Genomic DNA, 23,857 nt, shown 5'->3' on the forward strand with positions numbered 1-23,857 from the left:
ACAGAAGCGAAAGAAGGACCCCCTCCCCCCAGTGTCGTTTCAGCACCCTCCTCCCCACCTCCTGCACGTTTTTATCTCCCGTACGCTTCACACAGCCTCTTCTTTCACTTCTGTTTCAGCTGTTCCTGTGGTCCCACTCTCAAGGACGGGACCACACGAACAGCCGAAACAGAAGCGAAAGGACCCCCTCCCTCCCATGTCGTTCATGACCCCCCTTCCCTCCCCTGTCGTTTCAGGACCCCCCTCCTGCACGTTTTTACCTCCTGCACTGTAGGGACGCCGCTTCACACAGCCTCTTCTTTCTCTTCTGTGAACATGAACAGCAGAAACAGAAGCGATAAAAGAGGCTGTGTGAAGCGGCGTCCCTACAGTGCAGGAGGTAAAAACGTGCAGGAGGTGGGGAGGGGGTCCTGAAAAGACAGGGGATGGAAGGGGGGTCATGAACGACATGGGGGGGAGGGGGTCCTTTCGCTTCTCTTTCGGCTGTTCGTGTGGTCCCGCCCTTGAGAGTGGGACCACAGGAACAGCTGAAACAGAAGCGAAAGAAGAGGCTGTGTAATGCGGATGACGTCACTGATCTACTGCCGGAATCAGACCACGGAGCCACAGTCCCAGGCAGAGACCGAACGTTGGAGGTGAGAATTATTATATAGGATGTTCAATAAATTTTTATTAAATCCAAAGTATATGAAAATTTTTGTGGGGTTTAAATATGTATTTATAAACTTCATTTATAACCCTCCTTATAACCTACATGGCTAACCATTAAAAAAAGAAATACATATATTTATTTATTGCATTTGTATCCAACATTTTCCCACCGTATGGCAGGTTCAATATGGCTTACATATTGCTAAAAAGGCGGTTACAAAATTTAGGTTTGTAGAAGTTTAGTACATAACACAGAAGTACAACAAACACTTAGGTTGATATATTAGCATATTGTGAGAGAGGTTAATATTATTGTTTTCCATTTCTGAACTTTTTGTGATGTGTGGTGGTGTGGGATTAGGCAGATCCAGGGGGGAAAGTCTTCTTGAAAAGATGTGTTTTCAGGTTTTTTCTGAATTGTAGGTAGTTTCTGTGAGTTTCAGGTCTTTGGGTAGTGAGTTCCAAAGTTGTGTGCCTATAAAGGAGAGGCTGGTGAAGATTTGCCTATAAAGGAGAGGCATGTGAAGATTTGTATTTTATACTAGTAAAAGAGGCCCGTTTCTGAGCAAATGAAACGGGCGCTAGCAAGGTTTTCGTCGCCAACACCCCCCCTCCCTGCCCAACCCCTTCGTTGTTCTGCCATGCTCCGCCCTCAACGTCATGACGTTTGACGCGAGGCCGGGGCCCGGAGCGATTTCCCAACACCCCCCCTCCCTGCCAACCCCTTCGTTGTTCTGCCATTGCTCCGCCCTCGAGGGCGGGGCCCGGAGCGATTTCGGTGGCTTCACCACCACGAACCTTTGAACCCTGTTTGAAGGAAGTTAGTGGCTTGGCTTCACTGATGTCACTGTCTTCAGAACGTTGAGGGTGAGTTTTATATATATAGATCTTTGCAACTGGGGTAGTGATAGTGAAGGGTTAAGGTAGGTTCTTGCTGTTCTCGTCACGTTTCTTAATGGTAGATCGATAAGTTCAGTCATGTAATCTGGTACGAGTCCGTAGATGATTCTGTGGACTATTGTGCATATTTTGAATATTATGCGAGCGTTAATAGGAAGCCAATGTAAGCCTCTTAGGAGGGGTTTCACGCTTTCGAAGCGTGTTTTTCTGAAGATGAGTCTGGCAGCCGTGTTTTGTGCTGTCTGTAGGTTTTTAAAAATTTGATCTTTGCAGCCTACGTAAATACTATTGCAGTAGTCTACATCGATTAGCACCAGGTTTGGATCATGTTGCGGAATGAATCCCTGGGAAAGTAATGTTTTATACGTTTGAGCTTCCACAAAGTGTGGAACATTTTCTTGATCGTGTTCTTAGCTTGGCTTTCTAGAATTAAGTTGTGGTCAATTGTTATGCCTAAGATTTTCAAGTGGTCTGAGATTGGGAGGGATGAACCCTGTGTGTTGTCGAGGGGGAACATTATTGCATTGGGACGAGAGAATGAGATACTGGGTTTTATCTCTATTGAGTTTTAACTTGAATGCCGATGCCCAGGATTCCATGATGTTCATGCTGTTTATTATTTCCTTGGTGATTTCTGTGGGGTTCTGTTTGAAGGGAATATAGATGGTGATGTCATCTGCGTAGAGAAATGGATTGAGGCCTTGTTTGGATAGAAATGTAGCCAGTGGTGTCATCATTAGGTTGAATAATATAGGTGAGAACGGTGATCCTTGTGGTACTCCACATTCTGTTTTCCAAGGTGGGGATATATCTATCTGAGTTTGATTTGACTTGGTATGTTCTGGATGTCAGAAATCCCTTGATCCAGGACAGTACTTTTCCTGTAATTCCTATCTTGTCGAGGATTCTCAGTAGTATGTGGTGGTCGACCATATCTAATGCGCTTGATAGGCCAAATTGGAGTAGGAGGATGTTTTTACCTCTTGCTATTTCCTGCTTGAATCTGGTCAGGAGTGTGGTTAGTATTGTTTCTGTACTGTGCTGAGGTCTGAAGCCAGACTGAGATTTGTGCAGTATGTTGAAATCAGTGAGGTATTCCGTCAGTTGTTCGGCGACTATGCCTTCTGTCAATTTGGTTGTTAGGGGTATGGATGCTATCGATCTATAATTCGAGGTGTCTATTTTTTTTTTGTATGTGTCTTGTGGGATGGGAGTTAGTAGGATATTTCCTTTGTCCTGTGGGAATAGGCCTTTTTTGAATAGATAATTAAGGCGGTCTGTGAGTTCTGTGACATATTGATTAGGAGGGTTTTTCTTTATATAGTTGGGGCAGGTGTCTAGTTGGCAGTGGGCGGGGGAGAATTTTCTGAGTGCATGAGCTATTATTTCGGTACTTAGATGAGTGAAGTTATTCTAAATACGGTCTGCCGGGTATTCCCTTGGGTTCGGATCTAGTTTGTTTATGAAGGTTTCTGGATTAATATTTCCCTGATGCAGATTCTTGAGTAGATTGGTAATTTTTTCTTCAAAGTATCTGGCAAGATTGTCTGCATGTGGGAGGTTTGCAATTGGTGTAGTTACAGTTTTGGTGTTATTAGTTTGTATAATTTCTTTGTGTCTTTGTAATCTGTGCCTATTTGTTCTCTGTAGACGTTTCTTTTGGATTGTCTTATTTTATATTTGTATTTTGTTTGACTTTCTTTCCAGGCCTCTAGTGATTGTTCATTTTTGGGTTTTTTTCCAGTTACATTCTAATTTTCTAGTTTGCGTTTTTAGAATTTTTAGTTCTTCGTTAAACCAGAGTATTTTATTGCGTTTTTGTGCTGATTTTGTACGTATGGGTGCTATTTTGTTGAGAATTTCGTTGCATCGTTCGTCCCAAACAGTGAAGAAGTCAGTTGAATCAGTTTTTGGTGCCCAGTTATCATATATTTCTTGCCAAAATGTTTTGGGGTCTATTTTACCTCTTGTTTTGTATAAGGCCCGTTGATGCGTTTGGGGAAGACCTTTCTTCTTCCAGCATAAGGTCACAGTTAATTTAAAGTGGTCAGACCAAGGTAAGCTTTTCCATTGCTGTTCCATTACCGAAAAGGTTCAGTCACTGGATAGTTTGTATGTTAATACATCTAGTGCATGGCCTCTTATGTGTGTGGGGTTGACTTGTGGCCAGTGGAAGTCCCACATTTGTAAGAACTCTTTGCATTCTAGTGTGTCATTTGAGGTTCTGTCCTCTAGGTGAAGGTTTGTATCTCCTACTAGTAAAAAAGGCCCGTTTCTGACACAAATGAAATGGGCGCTAGCAAGGTATTCCTCGGAGTGTGTATGTTTGAGAGAGTGTGTGTGTGAGAGATGCAGTATGTGTGTCAGAGAGAGAATGAGAGACAGACAGAGACAGAGTGTGTTTGTGTGAGAGAGAGAGAGTGTGTGAGAGACAGTGTCTGTGTGTATGAGACTGTGTGTGTGTGACAGAGACAGAGTGTGATAGGGTGTGTGTCAGAGAGAGTGTATGTGAGAGACAGTGAGTGTGAGCCCCCACCCCTCTCTCGCAGGGCCCCCCTCCCCACCCCACCTCCCTCTCCCCTGAACCCCCTCCAGCCACCCATGTCCAGTGACCCTCCTCTCCCCCTGCACCCCCCTGCAGCCACCCATGTCCAGCGACCCTCCCCTCCCCTCTCCAGCTACCCATGTCCAGCGACCCTCCCCTCCCTGGCGCATCAAATCCCCTCGCCACCCGCAGCTGCCAGTGGTAACGCTGTCCGGCCGCTGCTGCTTCTCCTATTGAGCAGCAGCGGCCGCTACAAAAAGGAAAAAAGCGATAAATGTTTTTAAACCCAGCCCAAATCATTCGCAAATGCCCGAGTGTTAAAACGCAGTCTCTGCAGCCACTCCTCCTCTCACGTCGCTGCACTCCTCCGGGGTCTTACTCCAGGGGCAGTGACGTGGAGGTGAGAGGAGGAGCGGCTGCAGAGACTGCGTTTTAAGACTTGGGTATTTGCGAATGATTTGGGCTGGGTTTAAAAACATTTATGTTTTTTTTTCTTTTTGTAGCGGCCGCTGCTGCTCAACAGGAGAAGCAGCAGCAGCCGGACAGCATTACCAGTGGCAGCTGCGGGTGGCGAGGGGGTTGATGTGCCCGGGGGGGGGGGGGGGGGGGGCATCAGAGGCTTCAGAGTAGGATTGAAATCATCTTTTTCTGTTCGTAGCTGCCTGTCAGGCACCTGTGTCATGGCAGCAGGAGTTAAGTTGCTTCTGTCGCTTTCTTTCATGCGTTCCCCCCCCCCCCCCCTTATCTTGTCTGTTGTGTCAGGGGTGGTTCGGTGAGCGTGGCAGGTTCGGGAGGGCGGTAGTCTTGGTTGGTTTTTGTCCTTTTTTTTTTCTTAGCTTTTATTTTCCATGAACGTTCGATGAAGCTGCCTGGGCCTGCACTGCTGTTGCTTGGGCTCTCTGGATGACATCATCCGAGGCTTCAGTCCCAGGCACAGCCAATCAGAATGGAGGCACGGGCCCAGGCAGCTTCATCGAACATTCATGGTGCTAATTATTATACAGGATTATTATTACATTAGGATTTGCGAGGCATGTGTTTGATATAAAGTCCATGAGAGTTGGTTGGGCATCTTTCCAATTTCCTGGATGCAAGTCAGGTGAGCTGGGAGCAATTTGTTTTGTAAGCTGATTGCGGAAATTTCAAGTTGTATATTAATGGATTCCGCAATGGGTTCTGAAATGAATTCGTCTTTGTAGATTAGGGCTATGCCTCCTCTTCTGGTCCAATGGTTGATTTTGTATCCTGGAGGGCAGATGTCAAGGATTATGGGGTCATCTTGGTTATGAATCCAAGTTTCACTGATGAATATTAGGTCTAGGTTGTCCTGAGTAATCCAGTCTGTTAAGGTTTCTGTTTTGTTACTGATCTAGCGTTTATATATCCTATTTGGATCTGTTTAAAGGTTTCATCTAAGACGGGTATTAATGGAATATTTATTAGCTGAAGTGTGATCGATGTGTTGGGTGAGTATGGGTTCTTTTCTCCCATTTTCTGTTTTTGTTTGTGTGATGATTTTCCATGGTAAGTTCTGGTTTCAATCTTATGACAGAAGTTTAATCTGTTCGTCCTATGTTGGGAGTGTATTATGGGTATGATATTCTGTGCTTCTTGGGACAGGGCATCTATTGTATGTTCAAGGGCCAGGTTGTGTAATCCTAGGATTAGTTTTGTATAGTTCATTTTTATTTATACAAAGTGGAGGAGCAGCCTAATGATTAGTGCAGTGGGCTGAGAACCTGGATTGTGGATCACAATTTTCATGTCTGGGTGTCATACAGTGCATGTAAACTTTAATGACAATCAATGATAGGTATCCTGAAGTTGCAGTGAAGAATCCTTGAAGTCACCAATCTTCTTTTCAGCTATGAGGAGTAAGTGTTGAAGGACAATCAAAACCAGAAAGAGAATTAGGCTAGTTGAGGCCATTCCAAAAGGCCACATCAAGGAAGAAAAATATTATCTCTTCAATGAAATCACTGATAATTTAGTCCTCCCATAAAACCCCTAAGGAATTTACTGGGATAACAGACGCAGCCAAATGAGGAGGATTGATCACAGTGAAGATGAGTGTCATGGTGGAATAAAAATGGTATAACTTGTCCAACTGTTACCATGGGCAAAAAAGAGAATAAGCAGCCAATCAAAAATATTCTAAAATTGAAGCAAGGTTTTTCTCTCTATATGCAAAAATCTGTGCATAAACAGGCAAACTATCTGGCTAAAAACAATCTATCAGTTTTAAGATTAATAATTTATAACACAACATATACTATGGACTATTTTAACGCTACCAACCTGCACAACTTCTGGCTGCTTCTCTGCTTCATCTCCTTCAGCTGATGCAAATGCCTCAAAATGGCTAAAATCAGCAAAATTTGGTTGCTCCGGTATTTGAGGTGAAGTACTGGTATGAGTCAACAGGCTTTCAGCATCTCCTGGACGATGTGCTTGAGAACCTGAAGCCTATGCAGAACAGAAGATTGTTAAATTTAGCTATATCTTCATTTACCAATTATGACAAAATTTCCCAGCATACTATTGTTGGCAGTAGGCGCTATGCTAAGCCAAACTGTAGTGGCTCAGTACCAACTGGACATTATTTTTGGACTGCAGATGGAAACAGTACTAATAAAGGCTGTATTTTGTGCTCATTTTTTATACACTGTTCTATACAATACAGTAATACATGGCCAAATTTCAGTGAGGATTTCTTGTTTATTGATGGGTTCATCTTAACTGCTGCTGTAATCTGCCTTGGGGAGCTTGGTGCTAGAAATATTGAAATTACAATTAAACTGTCCTTTCATTGGGGCACATAGAATCACATCCTCATCTCATCTCTTTTGTACAAATGAATTATTCTGTTTTGAGCATGTTTCAGGGACCAGTGGTTTTCATAAGCCAAAATAATAAAAATAAATATTTTCTTTCATGCAGATCTCTCATTTAATTTAAACATAGCTAAATGGGCTATAAGAACCTAATGCAGTCCATTGATTTTCTTATACTTTCTCTTTGTGATGACTTATACTGTGCGAAAACTGAAATACAGTGAGACAGAATAATAGAATTCAGTAACATCCAAAACTTAATTAACATTAGAATTGTGTTTACATCAAACATATAAATGGCAAGTGACCGACTCACTTGCAAATGCGCAGTAGAGACTTCCCTCTCTGTACCGCCCCTGCATCAAGATGTGATGACGGAACAGAGAGGGAAACTGCGCTGAGGAGGGAACCGCTGAGGTCGCTACCGCTCCCCCCCCCCGGGGTCGCCGCCACACCCCCTCCACCCGGGCCGGGCCCTCTCTTCTCCACTGAACTTACAGCGTCGAAACCGAAGCAGGCAGATCAGCTCCCGTCAGCCTTCCTTCCCTGCCTGTGTCCTGCCCTCGCCGACGTTACGTCACACGAGGGCGGGACACAGGCAGGGAAGGAAGGCCGATGGGAGCTGATCTGCCTGCTGCAGTTTCAGTGCTGTAAGTTCAATGGAGAAGAGAGGGCCCTGCCCGGGTGGAGGGGTGGCGGGGGGGTAGCGTCGACCTCGGGGGGGGGGGGGGAGGGGCGGTGGTGACCTTGGGGGGGGGGGAGGCAGGAGAAATGCTGGACATGGGAGGTCTCAGAAGGAGGGGGGCTTTGGAGCTGGGAAGGATGGACGGAGGGGGGCCTTGGAGCTGGCTGGGAGGAGTGTGGGCCTTGGAGCTGGGAGGGGAGGGGGTCTTGGAGCTAGGAGGGAAGCAGGGAGGATGCTGGACATGGGAGGTCAGAAGGAGGGGGGCCTTGGAGCTGGGAGGGGAGAGGAGGGGAGGGACTGGGGCCTTGGAGCTGGGAGGGGAGAGGAGGGGAGGGACTGGGGCCTTGGAGCTGGGAGGGAGGGAGGGACAGAGGGCCTTGGAGCTGGCAGGGAAGGAGGGAGGGCGGGGGGGCCTTGCAGCTGGGAGAGGAGGGGGGAGGGAATAAGTTACACATCAAAATAAAACATACCAATACTCGCCCGTTTTAACGGGCTTAACGGCTAGTCTGGGTAATAACTGAGAAAATGGTGTTGAAAAATGACGAAGAAAAAATAAATATATATCACAGAACTGGAAAATGTTGGCACATTTAGACTGACTCTGGACTTCCGCATGAAGCTACCTCTGCCCTCATTATTGAATATATCTAAAGCCTGCAGAATCCAAATTCACAGCCCAATAGGGACATTAATATATTAAGCAATACTGGGGAAAGCAGGGAACCCTGACGGACTCCACATACTGCAGACCATGTTCCCAAATAGTTTCCATTCACCTTGACCAGATAGGATCTCTTTTTAAGGAAACCCCTAAATCAGTCCAAAACATAACTAGTTATACCAATATTGGCTAGAATATTTAGTAAAATCTCATGGTCCACAACATCAAAGGTGCTCAATAAGTCGAACTGCAAAATGAGTGCCTTTCTTCCTCAGCCAGCAATGTATTTATATCAGGTAGTAAAGCACACAGTACGGTTCCAGTATTAAAACTGGCTCAAAACCCAGATTGAGATTGATGGAGAATATCAAACTTCTCAGAAATCCACTAGCTGAGTAGTGACCAGCTCCTTCCATAAGTTTCACCAAAAATGTATTGAAGCCACCGGTCTATAGTTACTCACTGTAGACCGTGATTCCTTTTTATTCTTTGGTATATGTGTAAGAATAATGTCCCTAGGGCAGATGGGAAAAGATCACAGGACAATGATTTAGTTAACCAGACATGAATCTTATGTCTAAACTTAATGGAAGCACATCTCATAAGGGTAGTTAGACATACATCTAATTGACAGTGTGATCTAGAGAACTGATTTAACTCGGACCATTTAATGGTTTGAAAATTGTCCCATATCATGTCTAGATGGACTGTGATGTCATTATGTCTAAAGAACAAAAGTTTCTTAGTGATGTTATCATTAAATTGATATCTAATTTTAGCAATCTTACCCCTGAAATATTGGGACAGTTGTTCACCTGTTGGCAGGGAATCACATGTAGGAGTGATTATCTCATCAACATTATGCAAATTATTCACTACGGAGAAGAGAAGCTTCAGACTAAAAGTATCATTCCTTATCAATTGGAAAAATACATTTTTAGTGTCAATAATTCTAATATTTTGTCATCGCCCATCATCACTGAAGTCTATTATCCCCTGTTTTTTCCTTTTTTATTTCATTTATTATTAGGATTTGTTTACCACATTTTTGAAGGCATTCATTCAAGACGGTATACAGTAAGAATACGTCAAACATGAGCAATAAACAATTACTGTAGTAAAAAACCCACATTTAAATAACAATACAAAGTATGGCATAGTATACTACTTATAATGTCAGCACAATACTTAGTAGAACATTTTAATTGACAGTGTAGGGCAGTGGTTCCTAAAACTCGCCCTGGAGGCACCCCAGCCAATCAGGTTTTCAAGATATCCATAAGGTTGGGGTTTTTTTTTTTTTAGTATGGATCGTTGGCTTACATTTTTAGTCCCCCCCCCCCCCCCCCCCCCCCCCCCCCCCCCCCCCACAATTTTATTTTTATAATGCATTCTGCTACTCATTTTCTTCAGTTTGGTTTATCACTGCGTGCTTGTCCACATGACTGATTTTGACAGTTGTGGTTTTCATATGCAAACTTTTAACATTAACTGATAGGAGGAGGACTCAATAAGTTAGTTTTTTACTGTTAGTTTTTATCACAGTGTGCTTTATTTCATACTACTTTGTTTTGATAAACAGTTGCTAATTCACAAACTTAGTTGCACGTAAGTTATCTTGTGGTCTGCATTTTGATTTGTTGTCAGATTGGGTATGAATATACATATGTACACAAGTACAAAAAGATATTTTTATTTACATTAGTTTGGTTTAAGATGGTTGTTTTCTCTATGTTGCATTTTTTAAATATTTGTTTTGATTTATTGTATACCATATGTATGTCATACAATGGATATAATTTATTGGTTTGGTTGTTCTATTCTCACTAAGTTGAATAATATGTTCTTCTAGCTAAGTTCAGTTCAACTTTATATATTTTCAGAACTTGTTTCCAACTAGCCCTCACTGATCCACCCTTAGATTTTCACAGCTACATTGAACCCATGACATTTCTTCTTTAATTCAAGTAGCTCAGCTGAGAACCAAGGAGAATTCAGTCTTTTAAAAGATTTAACACTACGTTCTGGAACAACAGCGTTCAAAACTTACAGTGTAGATATCCAATTAGTTAATAATCTGGACCAATATCAGAAGTAACTAATAAAGGAATAACCTGAGACCAGTAATCATTTACATCTTGCCTCTTCCCAACCTTGTACTTCTAAAAGGATTTTTTCTTATCGCCAGTTGTAATTAAATTCAATGTAAAATTACATCAATAATGGTTGGACCAAATCACTGGTTCCCAATTACAAAAAGTTAATAAAGAAGAATCATTTGCAGAAAGTAGATCCAACGTCTGTCCCTTCCCACGAGTTAAGAGTTTAGACTGGGTCTCAAACTGTAAAGCCTGCAAAAAAAAAGGCTTGCTGTCTTTCTCATTTTCAGGATGTAAATTAAAATCACCCAAAATCATTACTTTGAGAATCTCAACACTAACTTTTAGTAATCTGTGTGTACAGAACAGATGATATTGAGGACCAAATTCCTGGAGGTCTGTAAACCAACAATAGTCCTACTGCACTGTGAGGTTCTGAGCAGTTAAGTGACATAGCATAACCTCTAATCCAGAGAATTTATAGAATTTAAAATTGATAAAGATAAAAACTCTTTAAATATCACAGCAATACCTCCTCCCTTTTTTACCTCCCGTGGAGAATGAACAACTGAATAACAAGGAGAACATAAATTAGCTATTATAGGGGCAGAACAATCTGACAGCCAAGTCTCTACAATAGAAAACTAAGCCCATATCTGAACTACTTATCTATTAGCAAATAACTTTTGTTGCAAAATGACCTAGCATTAAAATAACAGCATGGAACTGGCAAGACAGATTCAGAAAATGTGTTTAAATCAACTAGGAACCTGCCTAAGAACCTGCTTTCTAGAACTTGGATTTTTCTTCTTAAAATGTGATTTGCAGCCATAAATCACACTAATATTCTGTGGCATTACCAAAGGTCAATCAAATAAAGTCCTTGGACTACTGGCAATCCGTTTTACAGATCTACTTGAAAAATCCTCAGATCAAACTGGGGTTTTGGCTATAATGGCCTCCACCTTAAAATCATTTCAACCAGGAACCGCCAGGAGACAGGACCAAAATCCAAAGCCAGGCCATTTTCTTTGTAAAACGCATCACAAACATAAAAAATAAGAACTATAACTATAAAATAAACCCCTGAAACTCAGTCTTAACAGTTAAGATCACCAACATGCATGTACCAAAGTCAAGTTTCAATTCCTCCCACAACGATGACTCCACTGCCAGTCCTGTCCAGTTGGCTATAGTTCAAGAAAACAGAAACAGTCAATCAATCAATCAATCAATCAGTAGGCAATAATTTATAAAACAACCACCACCACCCCGAAGGTTGACGATCATAGTCAAACAGCAATAACTCCAAAAAACACACCACTCGATGACAACCTGGTATATATACTGCCAGCAAAAGTTAAAGACCAGATAACTGCGCATGTCACTGTACTAAGGAACACACCTTAGGTGACACGCTGCTAGGCCCTGTCCTTTAAACGTGGCGGCGTCCAATGTCAAGAATGAGGGGGCGGAGCAGGTTCCCGTGCCCCGACTGATGGAAATTGCTAAACGCCAGCAGGAATGAGAATCACCACATTGATCTCTCTGCAGTGTTTCCAATCAATGAAGACTTGTAGCCCAGTCAGAAAAGGGCAAACAAATGGAAGCTTACATGCCCTTTAAACTTGGCAGCGTCCGACATCAAGAATGGGGGACGCAGCAGTCTCCCACATCCAGACCGATGGAAACAGCTAAACGCCAGTAGGAACAAGAAAGGAGCACTGCACTAATCTCCCGCAGTGTCTCCAATCGTTGATGCCTTGTAACATCTTTATTGGTCATAAAATGGTGACCGCTTTGTTTTAATCAATTCTTTACCCTTGTCTTTAACTTCTTGATCTTTAATTTTACTATCCAACACATTAATTTATGGCTTCATCTCTTTCACAATAGGTAAAAAGGTTTTACCAAGATCCATTATGGCTAGCCAGATCGATTATAAAGATAAATCCATAGGAGAGATCCCAGAAATATTAGATATAGTAATGTCATAGTTCAAACCTTGAGAATGAACTCTTCCTTTGGCTTCCAGGGCAGCATATTCCAGCATCTGTTCTGTTGACTGTCATCTAAGCTCCACTACATAACCTTGATATTCCAAGTTCTCTCATTAGTGGCTTGGAAACTCCCTCTGCTCAGGTACCAGTATCTACAGGTGTCCCGCCTCTCTCCACACAAGGACCCCAATCTTTAGCCTGCAGTGAACTGTAGTGGTGGGGGACTTGGATCTAGACTCAAGATGACATTGGCTCAAACGATCGTTCTAGCCCACCTCCCTCTGTGCTCTACTTTTGCATGCTCCACTCCAGATCCACTCAATTCTGCTCTTTGCTGCAAGACAAGAAGGTATCAATGGGACCCATCTGAGGTGTAATTGAGGCTCTGGGGAGTTTTACCTTCTTGTCCACCTTATGTTTCCCCATTTATAGGCAATAAATCCAGCCACAAAGAGCAGCATGTGTCCTCTATGCGTCAGCCTTCTTGGTATCCCTAGTGCTCTCTATTGGTTTCACACTTAAGACTAATGTAATGTAGTATATGCAGGATTAACTTCTACCAATGTTATGCGCCTTCAGACTCTTCACAATGCTGCCATTAGACTACTGTGCAAAGATTATAGTTTCAATTATGTAATGCTTTTACTAATGAAATGCCACTGGATTCCAATGCATTGTGTACCTGAATGTAAGTCACGTTGAGCTACTACTGAAAAAGGTGTGAAAAAAGTCCAAATAGATAAAATGTAGGATAAAATTTAAGGTACTTACTCTGGTCCATAAGAAACTATATGAATGTACTCCTTATTTGGTTTCACTAATCCACAGTCAGATTTTAGAGATCACTTTCCACTCATAGACTGGTGATACCTACCCCACCCTCTCCTCCCAAAAGCGCATCTTGCTTTTACCTGGGAAAGCATTTTCTTTTGACTGAGTCCAGCACTGTGAGAACAGTTGCCAGTATCCCCTCGTGCAGAATCAATTTTTTTTTTAAAGAAATTTAGGGCACTTTTGAAGACTTACCTATTTATGTTTGTGTTTGGAGACCAGATGGTGAACTGCAGGTGAAGATATTGCGTTTACCTGCAATTTTAATTAGTTGTATGTATTTGCTGAATGCATGCTGAGCTACGCTGTCCTATTTTTATAATGAAAATTATTTGTTGTCATTATCCATGCAAACAACATAATGAATATGCAAGAAAGACACAATTTATAAAGCAGCTGACCAAAGCAGAACAAGTGACAATGAACAATTTTTTTGAATAACCCCCCTATAACAGCTAACTTCCCAGCTCCTACCCATATCTTCTCCCTGAATCCTAGTTCCCTATTACCTTCCATTCCCCCTCCCCTTCTGGGAAGAGTTCATCAAGGATGCCACTCGCTATAGGTGAGGTTAATAAATTCCAATAAAGAAATAAATAAATGTTAATAAGATTTGCATGTATGACCTATGAAAGCTGCGAAGTGGTTCAAAATAGAGGATCATACTTGGGCTGCCAAAGTCAGGCTTTATTATTTTATGATGGGAGTTCTTTTTCTTCTTTTTTTTTTTTTTTTTGTTACATTTGTACTCCGCACTTTCCCACTCATGGCAGGCTCAATGCGGCTTACATGGGGCAATGGAGGGTTAAGTGACTTACCCAGAGTCACAAGGAGCTGCCTGTGCCTGAAGTGGGAATCGAACTCAGTTCCCCAGGACCAAAGTCCACCACCCTAACCACTAGGCAGTGTATCACATTGTAACCAACAATAATAAACAAGGAGCCTATCACTCAAACACGGGAATACCAGCAAATCTTTTTTTTGTGCAGGTAAGCTGCCATGACTATCTAATATTTGGATAATACCCCAAGTAAAGTGGTGTGGTAGCCATGCTAGTCACCTTTAAAAGGTAATAAATAGGAATAAATCAAAACAGAGAAAAGAAAATACTAAGAATATATTTTTGATTAGCTTTTGAAGGTAACCCTTCTTCTTCAGATCAGAAATAAGCAAAGAAGGTGGCTTATCTTCAAAAGCTAATCAAAGAATGTATTGTTAGTCCAATAAAAAAGGTATCATATTTTCTTTTCTATGTTTTGATAATACCCTGAAAACTGAGGTGAGTCTAAAAGGGATTTGCATGAATAGTAAAACAAAGATATTTTTAGTGATTAAAATGAAGTAAAATGCAAGAGTAAGTATATTTGAGATCTAGCGCGAACACCCAAACTTCTTTAAGTAGGGGAGAATAGCAAATAAGGTGCACAATTTTGATTCCTCAATACAAGCTACCTCAGTACTGCTGTTCTGGACTCTCTCCTGTATTCTGCTGCTCCCACTACAAATTCTTTTTCACTACAGAGTATAGGAAACCTTATGGCTGCTAAGTGTCATTACTCTAGCTTCCAGAATGCATAAGAGGAGAGTGTATGAGAAATCTCCTTCAACCTGAGCCCCAATGAACATGGTTTGTTGAGCTTCCAACTTATTTATAGATACCAAAGGAAACTACCAGAGCTTAAGACACAATTTTGCCTCATAAGTCCTGCCAGGAAGTTAATGTTCAGTGGGTGGACAGAGTCGGGAGTTGGCTGAAAGTGGTTTAATATCCACTGTTGAGGGAGGGCTGGCTGGTGAGATTTAGTGGAGGGAATGTGTTCTTACTTAATTTGAATTTTTTTTCCTATGTAGTTTAAATTTCCTGTTTCTTGGCTCCTTTATTTCCTTTATTGTGGACTAATTGTAAAATTGAATTATCCTGTTTCTTTCTTTGCTTTTTTTCCCTTCTTCTTAGAAGTGTGAAAACTGCAGGGTTTGTTTCCTGTGATCGTTAATTGAAAATGTAAATTAAAAAAATAATAAAATAAATAGGTCCAAAATAATTCATAAAATCACAAAACTGCCTGAAAAATGTGTTAGATATACAGGGGGTCTTTTACAAAGGCACATTTGTGTTTTTAGTACACCCTAATGATTAGCTTGCACTAAACGCTAGAGACACCCAAGAGAACATATGGGAGTCTCTAGCATTTAGTGCACGCTTGCTTTTAGTGCACGCTAAAAAACTACAGCACCTTTGTAAAAGGATCCTCCAGTTTGTTCCCAGCAGGAAGCCCAACTTCTCCACCCTGCCCCTCCTTTAAAAAAGCAATGAAAAAAAAAACCCAAACAAAGAAAAGAAACACTCGAAGTGCTTTGTGAAAGAATTTGGAAAAAAACGTGTTAGAATGAAAACATTGTTCTGCAAAAGAAAAAGAAAAAGAAAAAGAAACAAAGAATGGATTTTACCTGAGTAGGTAGAGGTCTGGGAGGCACAGCAGGAGGATAGGCAACAGCTCCAGCTGGTTGCTGCCCTGTAATGAAGCAGATTTGTTCAAATTATATTTAGGAGTAACAAATATATGTGCTAGTATTCCAAGGACAGTATCCAAAGACTTTTCCACAGTTAGAACAGAAATGGGGAGTGGGTGAAAGATGTCCCAAACTGCTGAGGGAGGGGAAGGGAAGGCAAGGATAGATCATGATAAAGAGTGCGCACTGGGACTTTCATTTTAAAGTCCTGTGATAGTTTCTGTGGATACACTGATCCCTACTTTAAAAAAGGCAAAAATATAGTTGCTAAGGTTCAGATCCCATTCCTGTGACTAGTTGCATTTTCATAAGGAAACCCTATACAGGCATTCTAAACAGAGGATTCTGATTATAGCACCCTTAAAGAATAGAAACTAATATTTCTCACTATGAGACAAACCATAGGTTATTCTACTTAACTGCTGTGTAAATGGTGATCAATTGTCATTTTCTAAAAACAGAGAATGAACAATGTAGGGAAAGTATTTTTTTCCATTTTTGCTTCCTCATTCTCATCATTACACTCAATACTAGACCAGAACCATAATGACTTCCTCTGAACCTGAGACAGTGGCGTAGCCAGACCTGACATTTTTGGGTGGGCCCAGAACTAATATGGATGGGCACTGTGCATATAGGTATGAGTAGCGTTTCTTGGGACACTACAAAATAATGTCCTAGAATGCGTTTGATGATGGATTTCTAGGTAGTCTGCCCAACAGCTGCTCTGAATCAATATAAACCAATACATACATAATGGAAAAACCAACCAGGTACATTATCCAATATCTTAAACTTGACCAGACTTAAGTCTGTAATAATGGCAAACATCTCAACACACATGACAGGATCCTGCAATATAAGTACATAAGTATTGCCATACTGGGAAAGACCAAAGGTCCATCAAGCCCAGCATCCTGTTTCCAACAGTGGTCAATCCAGGTCACAAATACCTGGCAAGATCCCAAAAAAGTACAAAACATTTTATACTGCTTGTCCTAGAAATAGTGGATTTTCCCCAAGTCCATTTAATAATGGTCTATGGACTTTTTCTTTAGGAAGCCGTCCAAACCTTTTAAAAACTCCACTAAGCTAACCGCCCGTTACCACATTCTATGGCAATGAATTCCAGAGTTTAATTACACGTTGAGTGAAGAAAGATTTTCTCAGATTCATATTAAATTTACTACTTTGTAGCTTCATCGCATGCCCCCTAGTCCTAGTATTTTTGGAAAGAGTAACCAAACAATTCACATCTTTTAAAGACTTCTATCATATCTCCCTTCAGAAGTCTTTTCTCAAAGCTGAAGAGCTATAGACGCTTCAGCCATTCCTCATAGGCAAGTCGTTTCATCCCCTTTATCATTTTCGTCACCCTTCTCTGTAACTTTTCAAATTCCACTATATCTTTTTGAGGTGCGGTGACCAGAACTGCACACAATATTCAAGGTGCAGTAGCACCATGGACCGATACAAAGGCATTATAATGTCCTCACTTTTGTTTTCCATTGCTTTCCTAATAATACCTAACATTCTATTTGCTTTCTTAGCCGCAGCAGCACACTGAGCAGAGGGTTTCAAAGTATAATCAACGACGACGCCGAGATCCCTTCCTTGGTCTGTGACTCTTAACGAAGAACCTTGCATTATGTAGCTATAGTTCGGGTTCCTCTTTCCCACGTGCATCACTTTGCACTTGCTCACATTAAATGTCAACTGCCATTTAGATGCTCAGTGTCCCAGTCTCGTAAGGTCCTCTTGTAATTTTTCACAATTCACTCGCGATTTAACAACTTTAAATAAGTTTGTATCGTCAGCAAATTTAATTACTTCACTAGTTACTCCCATCTCTAGATCATTTATAAATATGTCAAAAAGCAGCGGTCCCAGCACAGACACCTGGGGAACCCTACTAACTACCCTTCTCCATTGAGAATACTGACCATTTAAAGCTACTCTCTGTTTTCTATCCTTTAACCAGTTTTTAATCCATAGTAGAACACTACCTCCTATCCCATGACTCTCCAATTTCCTCTGGAGTCTTTCATGAGAAACTTTGTCAAACGTCTTTTGAAAATCCAGATACACAATATCAACCCTTTATCCACATGTTTGTTCACCCCTTCATCCACATGTTTGTTCACCCCTTCAAAGAAATGTAATAGATTAGTGAGGCAAGATTTCCCTTCACTAAATCCATGTTAGCTTTGTCTCATTAATCCATGCTTTTGAATATGCTCTGTAATTTTGTTCTTTATAATAGTCTCTACCATATTGCCTGGCACCGACGTCAGGCTCACCGGTCTATAATTTCTCGGATCCCCTCTGGAATCTTTTTAAAATATCGGCGTTACATGGGCTACCCTCCAATCTTCCGGTACCACGCTCGATTTTAAAAATAAATTACATATTACTAACAATAGTTCCACAAGTTCATTTTTCAATTCTATCAGTACTCTGGGATGAATATCCTCCGGTCCAGGAGATTTGCTACTTTTCAATTTGACAAATTGCCCCATTACATCCTCTAGGTTTCTAGAGAATTCATTCAGTTTCTCCAACTCGTCAGCTTTGAATACCGTTTTTGGCACTGGTATCTCTTCCCAAATCTTCCTTGGTGAAGACCGAATCAAAGAATTCATTTAATCTCTCCACTATGGCTTTGTCTTCCCTGATCGCCCCTTTAACCCAGCGGTCAAACCAATTCTTTTCTCGGCTTCTTGCTTTTAATACACCTTAAAATTTTTTTACTATGTGTTTTTGCCTCCAACGCAATCTTTTTTTTAAAGTCTCTCTTTGCCTTCCTTCTCAGCGTTTTGCATTTGACTTGGCATTCCTTATGCTGTTTCTTATTATTTTCAGTCAGTTCCTTTTTCCATTTTCTGAAGGATTTTCTTTTACATCTAATAGCTTCCTTCACCTCACTTTTTAACCATGTCGGCTGTCGTTTGGTCTTCCTCCCTCCTTTTTTAATACACAGAATATATTTGGCCTGGGTTTCCAGGATGGTATTTTTAAACAGCATCCATGCCTGATGTAAATTTTTGACCCTCATAGCCACTCCTCTAAGTTTTTTTTTCCCCCACCATTCTTCTCATTTTATCAGAGTCTCCTTTTTGAAAGTTAAACGCTAATGTATTGGATTTCCTGTTTATCCTTAATCCAAAGCTAGCATCAAATCTGATCATATTATGATCACTGTTATCAAGCGGCCCCAACACCGTTACATCTCGCACCAGATCATGTGCTCCACTAAGGACTAGGTCTAGAATTTTTCCTTCTCTTGTTGGCTCCTGTGCCAGCTGCTCCATAAAGTAGTCCTTGATTTCGTCAAGGAATTTTATCTCCTAGCATGCCCTGATGTTACATTTACCCAGTCAATATCGGGGTAATTGAAATCACCCATTATTATCGATAACATTTGTACGTTCGTCTGTTCATCCTGGTCAGGCGGATGGTAGTACACTCCTATCACTATCCTTTTTCCCTTTACATATAGAATTTCAGTCCATAGGGATTCCAAGATGTGTTTTGTTTCCTGCAGAATTTTCAATCTATTTGATTCAAGGCTCTCTTTAACATACAATGGTACTCCGCCACCAATTTGATCCACCCTATCACTACAATATAATCTGTACCCCAGTATGACATTGTCCCACTGGTTATCCTCCTTCCACCAGGTCTCAGAGATGCCTATTATATCTAATTTTTCATTTAGTGTAATATATTCTAACTCTCCCATCTTATTTCTTAGGCTTCTGGCATTCGCATATAGACATTTCAAATTATGTTTGTTGTTCCTATTTACATCACGCTCAGTACTTGACAGTATTAATTTGCAATCTTTTGTGTGATTTTTATTTTTATTAAAGAACACCTGATCTACTACGGTCTCTTTTGCAACCTCACTATCAGGATACCCTATCTTCCCTGTTTTGGTGATATCTTTAAAAGATATCTTATTCCGAACCATGTGTTTTTGAGCTATTGTCGGCCTTCCCCGAGTCTCTAGTTTTTAAGCTGCTCTATCTCTTTTTTAAATGTCGATGCCAGCAGCCTGGTCCCACCCTGGTTAAGGTGAAGCCTATCCTTTCGGAATAGGCTCCACCTTCCCCAGAATGTTACCCATTTCCTAACAAATCTAAAACCCTCCTCCATGCATTGAGACTCCAGAGCTCTGACTGTCTCTCAGGCTCTGCATGCAGAATGGGTAGCACTTCAGAAGAGGCTACCCTAGATGTTCTGGATTTGAGCTTTCTACCTAAGAGCCTAAATTCAGCTTCCAGAATCTCTCTCCCACATTTTCCTATGTCACTAGTACCCACATGTACGAAGACAGCCGGCTCCTCCCCAGCATTATCTAAAATTCTATCTAGGTGACGCATGAGGGCCAACACCTTCGCGCCAGGCAGGCAATTGACCAGGTGATCCTCCCGTCCACAAGTCACCCAGCTATCTACATGCCTAATAATCGAATCACCAACTACAACAGCCATCCTAACCATTCCCACCTGGGCACTAGCCCTTGGAGACACATCCTCGGTGCAAGAGGGTATTGCATTCCCTGGTGTGCTGGTCTTGTCTACAGGATTACTTCTAGCCTCATCAGGGTGATGCTCTCCTTTTAGAAGGCCTCCCTCCTCCAAGGCAGCATAGGGGATGCCAAATTGGAGATGGGACATCTCTACAACGTCCCTGTAGGCTTCCTCTATGTACCTCTCTGTCTCCCTCAGCTCCTTCAAATCTGCTACTCTAGCCTCAAGAGAATTGACTCATTCTCCGAGAGCTAGGAGCTCTTTGCATTGAGCACACACATATGACATCTCAACTGGGAGATAATCATACATGTGACACTCAATGCAAAAGACTGGATAGCACCCCTCTCGCTGCTCGACTACTGACGGCATCTTAGTATTATAGAGTTGTTTAATTAAAACTTCTTAAGGTACTAGAGATATCAGATGAATATAATGATCCTTTTGACTGTTGTCATCTGTAATTTATTTAGGGTTTGATTCTTAGAAACTAATTAAATGTAATTCAGACTAATGAAAATTGAAAATTCATCTCTTGGTGTCTTAATTAGAATAATTGACTATAAATGAAGAGCTGAGCTAGGGGTGGGTGGGAATGAGGACTGAACTGGGTCCTTCTGTGCCTTCTAAAGACTATCTGTAAATGCTGTGGCAGAAACTTCAAGTTTTAAAACTATAGGGAAAAAGGGTATGGAGACTAGATAATATGTTTGCTTGCTTTTTTTATTTTTTTATTTCTGTGTTTATCAATATCCTACACTTCCTCTTTTAAGCCCTAATATTTAAGCTGCGGCAAAAACATCAGTTTTAAAACTTTGGGGAAAAGGGTATGGAGACTAGCTAATAAAGTTTGCTTGCTCTTTTTATTTTAAAATTCTAACTGTGTTTTATCAATATCCTACAATTCCTCTTTTAAACCCTAATCTTTAAATTACCAAGCTCAGAATAAAACAATGTCACTTACCCACAGAGATGTCCTCTTCTCTCAGAACTTCTCATGAAAACTTGTTCATGAAAGAATTCTATTTAAGTCAGCTTGCCTGATGTTTCAGATTGTTCACCGAGTTACTTCTGAGCTACTGGTAAATCTTGTTGTTACTTCATTCTCTGTACTTTCTTCACATCTACATAGGCAATTTATATTTCAGCCACTCTCTTTTAAAGGTACCCACTTTTTTAGGATAGTGAATACCACGTTTTTGTTTTGGTAATACCTTTTTGGAATTCTCTTTCCTCATTTGTTAGGACTGAAATTAATTATTACATATTTTGTAGAAAGTTAAAAACTTTCTTGTTCGGTAAATCATAACTTTTCGGTACTTGGATATAGAGGTCAAAATAAGAATCCTACTGTTACTGTTGGATATGCTGGGGAAGGGGGGATAAGGACACATACTAGACACTGGGGGGGGGGGGGGGGGGGGAGGGGGCAGAGGTTGGGAAGAGATGGTGAAATGTTAGCTCTGGGGGATGGAAGGAAGAGATGGAGATATGCAGAACCCAGGGGAGCATATGAAGGGAAAAATGAGGAGAAAATCTGAAAATGGCGAGAGGGATAAAGACACAGATGTTATTCTGGATATATTTGGGAGGATAAGGACAAAGAAGGGTGATGCTTCAATGCTTGGGGCAGGGATATGACACAGAGGAGAGATACTGAACAGGGCAAGAATAGGGACAAATAAGAGTTGCTCAACATAGTGGGAGGATAGGGGAAGGAACACAGATAATGTTGGACAGGGACAAAGAAGAAGATAGATGATGGACATGGAGAGAGAAGAAATGCCAAATGGACAAAGAGACCTTGGCAATAGAGTTAATACAAATCAGAGGAAAGTAGAAACCAGAGACTAGATTGTCAGTTTTTGGAACGTACATATGCCAAAGCTGGTGTTAGACATGGCTGGGGCCCATGAGAAATACCTCATTTGCTGACCTTCAATTTCTTTGGGATGGGCCACCCTCCTTGCTTTCCTGATACAATAATTCCAATGATGTCCACTTTGTGTAGGGAAGTTATGCACTCATGAGGCAGCAACTGCCAGAGCTGTTGCATCATTAGTAAGGTAGGTAGCAGTTGTTCTAGGCTGGCTAATATCTCCTCATCTGTGGTCATAAGGGACACGAGGTATATGTGTTGTAACATTTTCTGTGCCATTTCTCCCTCTGCCTGCACAAGACAAAGAACTAGCTAGCAAGAAACAAAGCTAGTAAGCCTCACTCCAAGGGAGATGCTGGATGGGGGCCCAGTGTACATGTTTACCTAGAAGTCTACCAACGGATTAATCCTGCCCTGCAACCTAGTATATGTAACATACCATCTCTGATAGTAGCATAGATGTTTAGGAAAGAAGGTAGGTAGGATAATTTCATTATTTTAAACTTTTTGGATGCCTAAACAAGCCTACCCTGTTTGGGAAGAACCTTGTGCAAGGAGAGAAGATTAGAAGCACTCATTAATCCTCTACTTGGAATGACTATATTGAGGAAATTCACCTACATGGTTAGGTACCTTAATGAAGTCATGCCTAATGGTTTGTATGCTGGTTTCATTAGATGTGGGAGAACCACATCAAGCTCCTATGATGTGTCAGTCCCCTTTTGTGGCAGCTTTAAATGGAGACCAGTTAATGCCTCATACTGCCTTTCCCGTCTCATAGACATCTCTAGAAAGGGAGTACAACACAGGCTTCATCTGAATTAAAAATTAAGCCACAGGAAGCTGAAGCTTAGATGATTAGCCAGAAAATACTAACTGTATACTTTTCAAAATGGTTAAGCACTTAATAAAAAAAAATTGAACATACACTTCTTTTATCAAGGATGATTTTGAAAAGTAACAGCTACAAAGGATTATGTGTTTCCTTGGGATGAAGAGTTCTGGCAGCTTTGCGGCCCTAGAGCTAAACAGTATTGATGTTGAGGTTTGATGGTGCTACAGCAAACCTCATTTGGGTGATAAACCACCTGGTGGTCCTTATCCCTACGGCCACATTTGGTGAGCTAATATAAATAACCATTATGGAGATGTACACAAAGAATTTTCTGCTAGTTTTCAGGTCAATTTTGGTCATTTTTTGGTTCACTTCAAGCATATTAATATTTTTTCTTGCATACAAAAATAGACTTTATATGTACTATTTCATACGTTAAATGCTTTACACTGATTTTAAGAGCACTATTAGTTTTCTAAGGTGCAATAACTCTAGGCAGTGGAGATACGAGTTGTGCACAGCAAATCTCACTACATATTTCATATTTTGTTCAATAAACATCGATAAAACACCCTGAAACAAAAAGAAAATTTAAATAAGATGTTTCAAGGTGGGATAATGTGGGGCACAAATGCAATAAATAAATAAATAAATAAATAAATAAATAAATAAAAACCAGAAAACACCACTTTATCTACTACTCTCTCGATCTCCTACCCCTCCAGCATTTCTTGAATCTTTCACTGTTTTTTTTCTTTTTTTTGTGCTAATGACTCCTAAATGACACAAACACATATCTGATTCCATTAGAGAAGATACCCAGCAGTAGTACCTGTGGCTCAAAACCCCCACTAAATATTGAACTTTTTTGAATTCTCAAAAGACCCCAAA

At 41.0% G+C, this 23,857-nt stretch overlaps 1 protein-coding gene across 1 annotated transcript in view; it reads right to left on the reverse strand.

Moving 5' to 3' along the window:
- The window catches only part of REPS1 (RALBP1 associated Eps domain containing 1), a 294,751-nt gene that overhangs the window by 41,513 nt on the left and 229,381 nt on the right, over window positions 1–23,857 (reverse strand). Inside the window, 2 exon segments of the mRNA XM_030198532.1 lie at window positions 6,395–6,562; window positions 15,655–15,719. Of these exon segments, the coding sequence (XP_030054392.1) occupies window positions 6,395–6,562; window positions 15,655–15,719 (233 nt within the window).

The sequence above is a fragment of the Microcaecilia unicolor genome, chromosome 3 (genome assembly GCF_901765095.1).
Source record: "Microcaecilia unicolor chromosome 3, aMicUni1.1, whole genome shotgun sequence".
In the NCBI taxonomy this organism is placed as follows: Eukaryota; Metazoa; Chordata; class Amphibia; order Gymnophiona; family Siphonopidae; genus Microcaecilia; species Microcaecilia unicolor.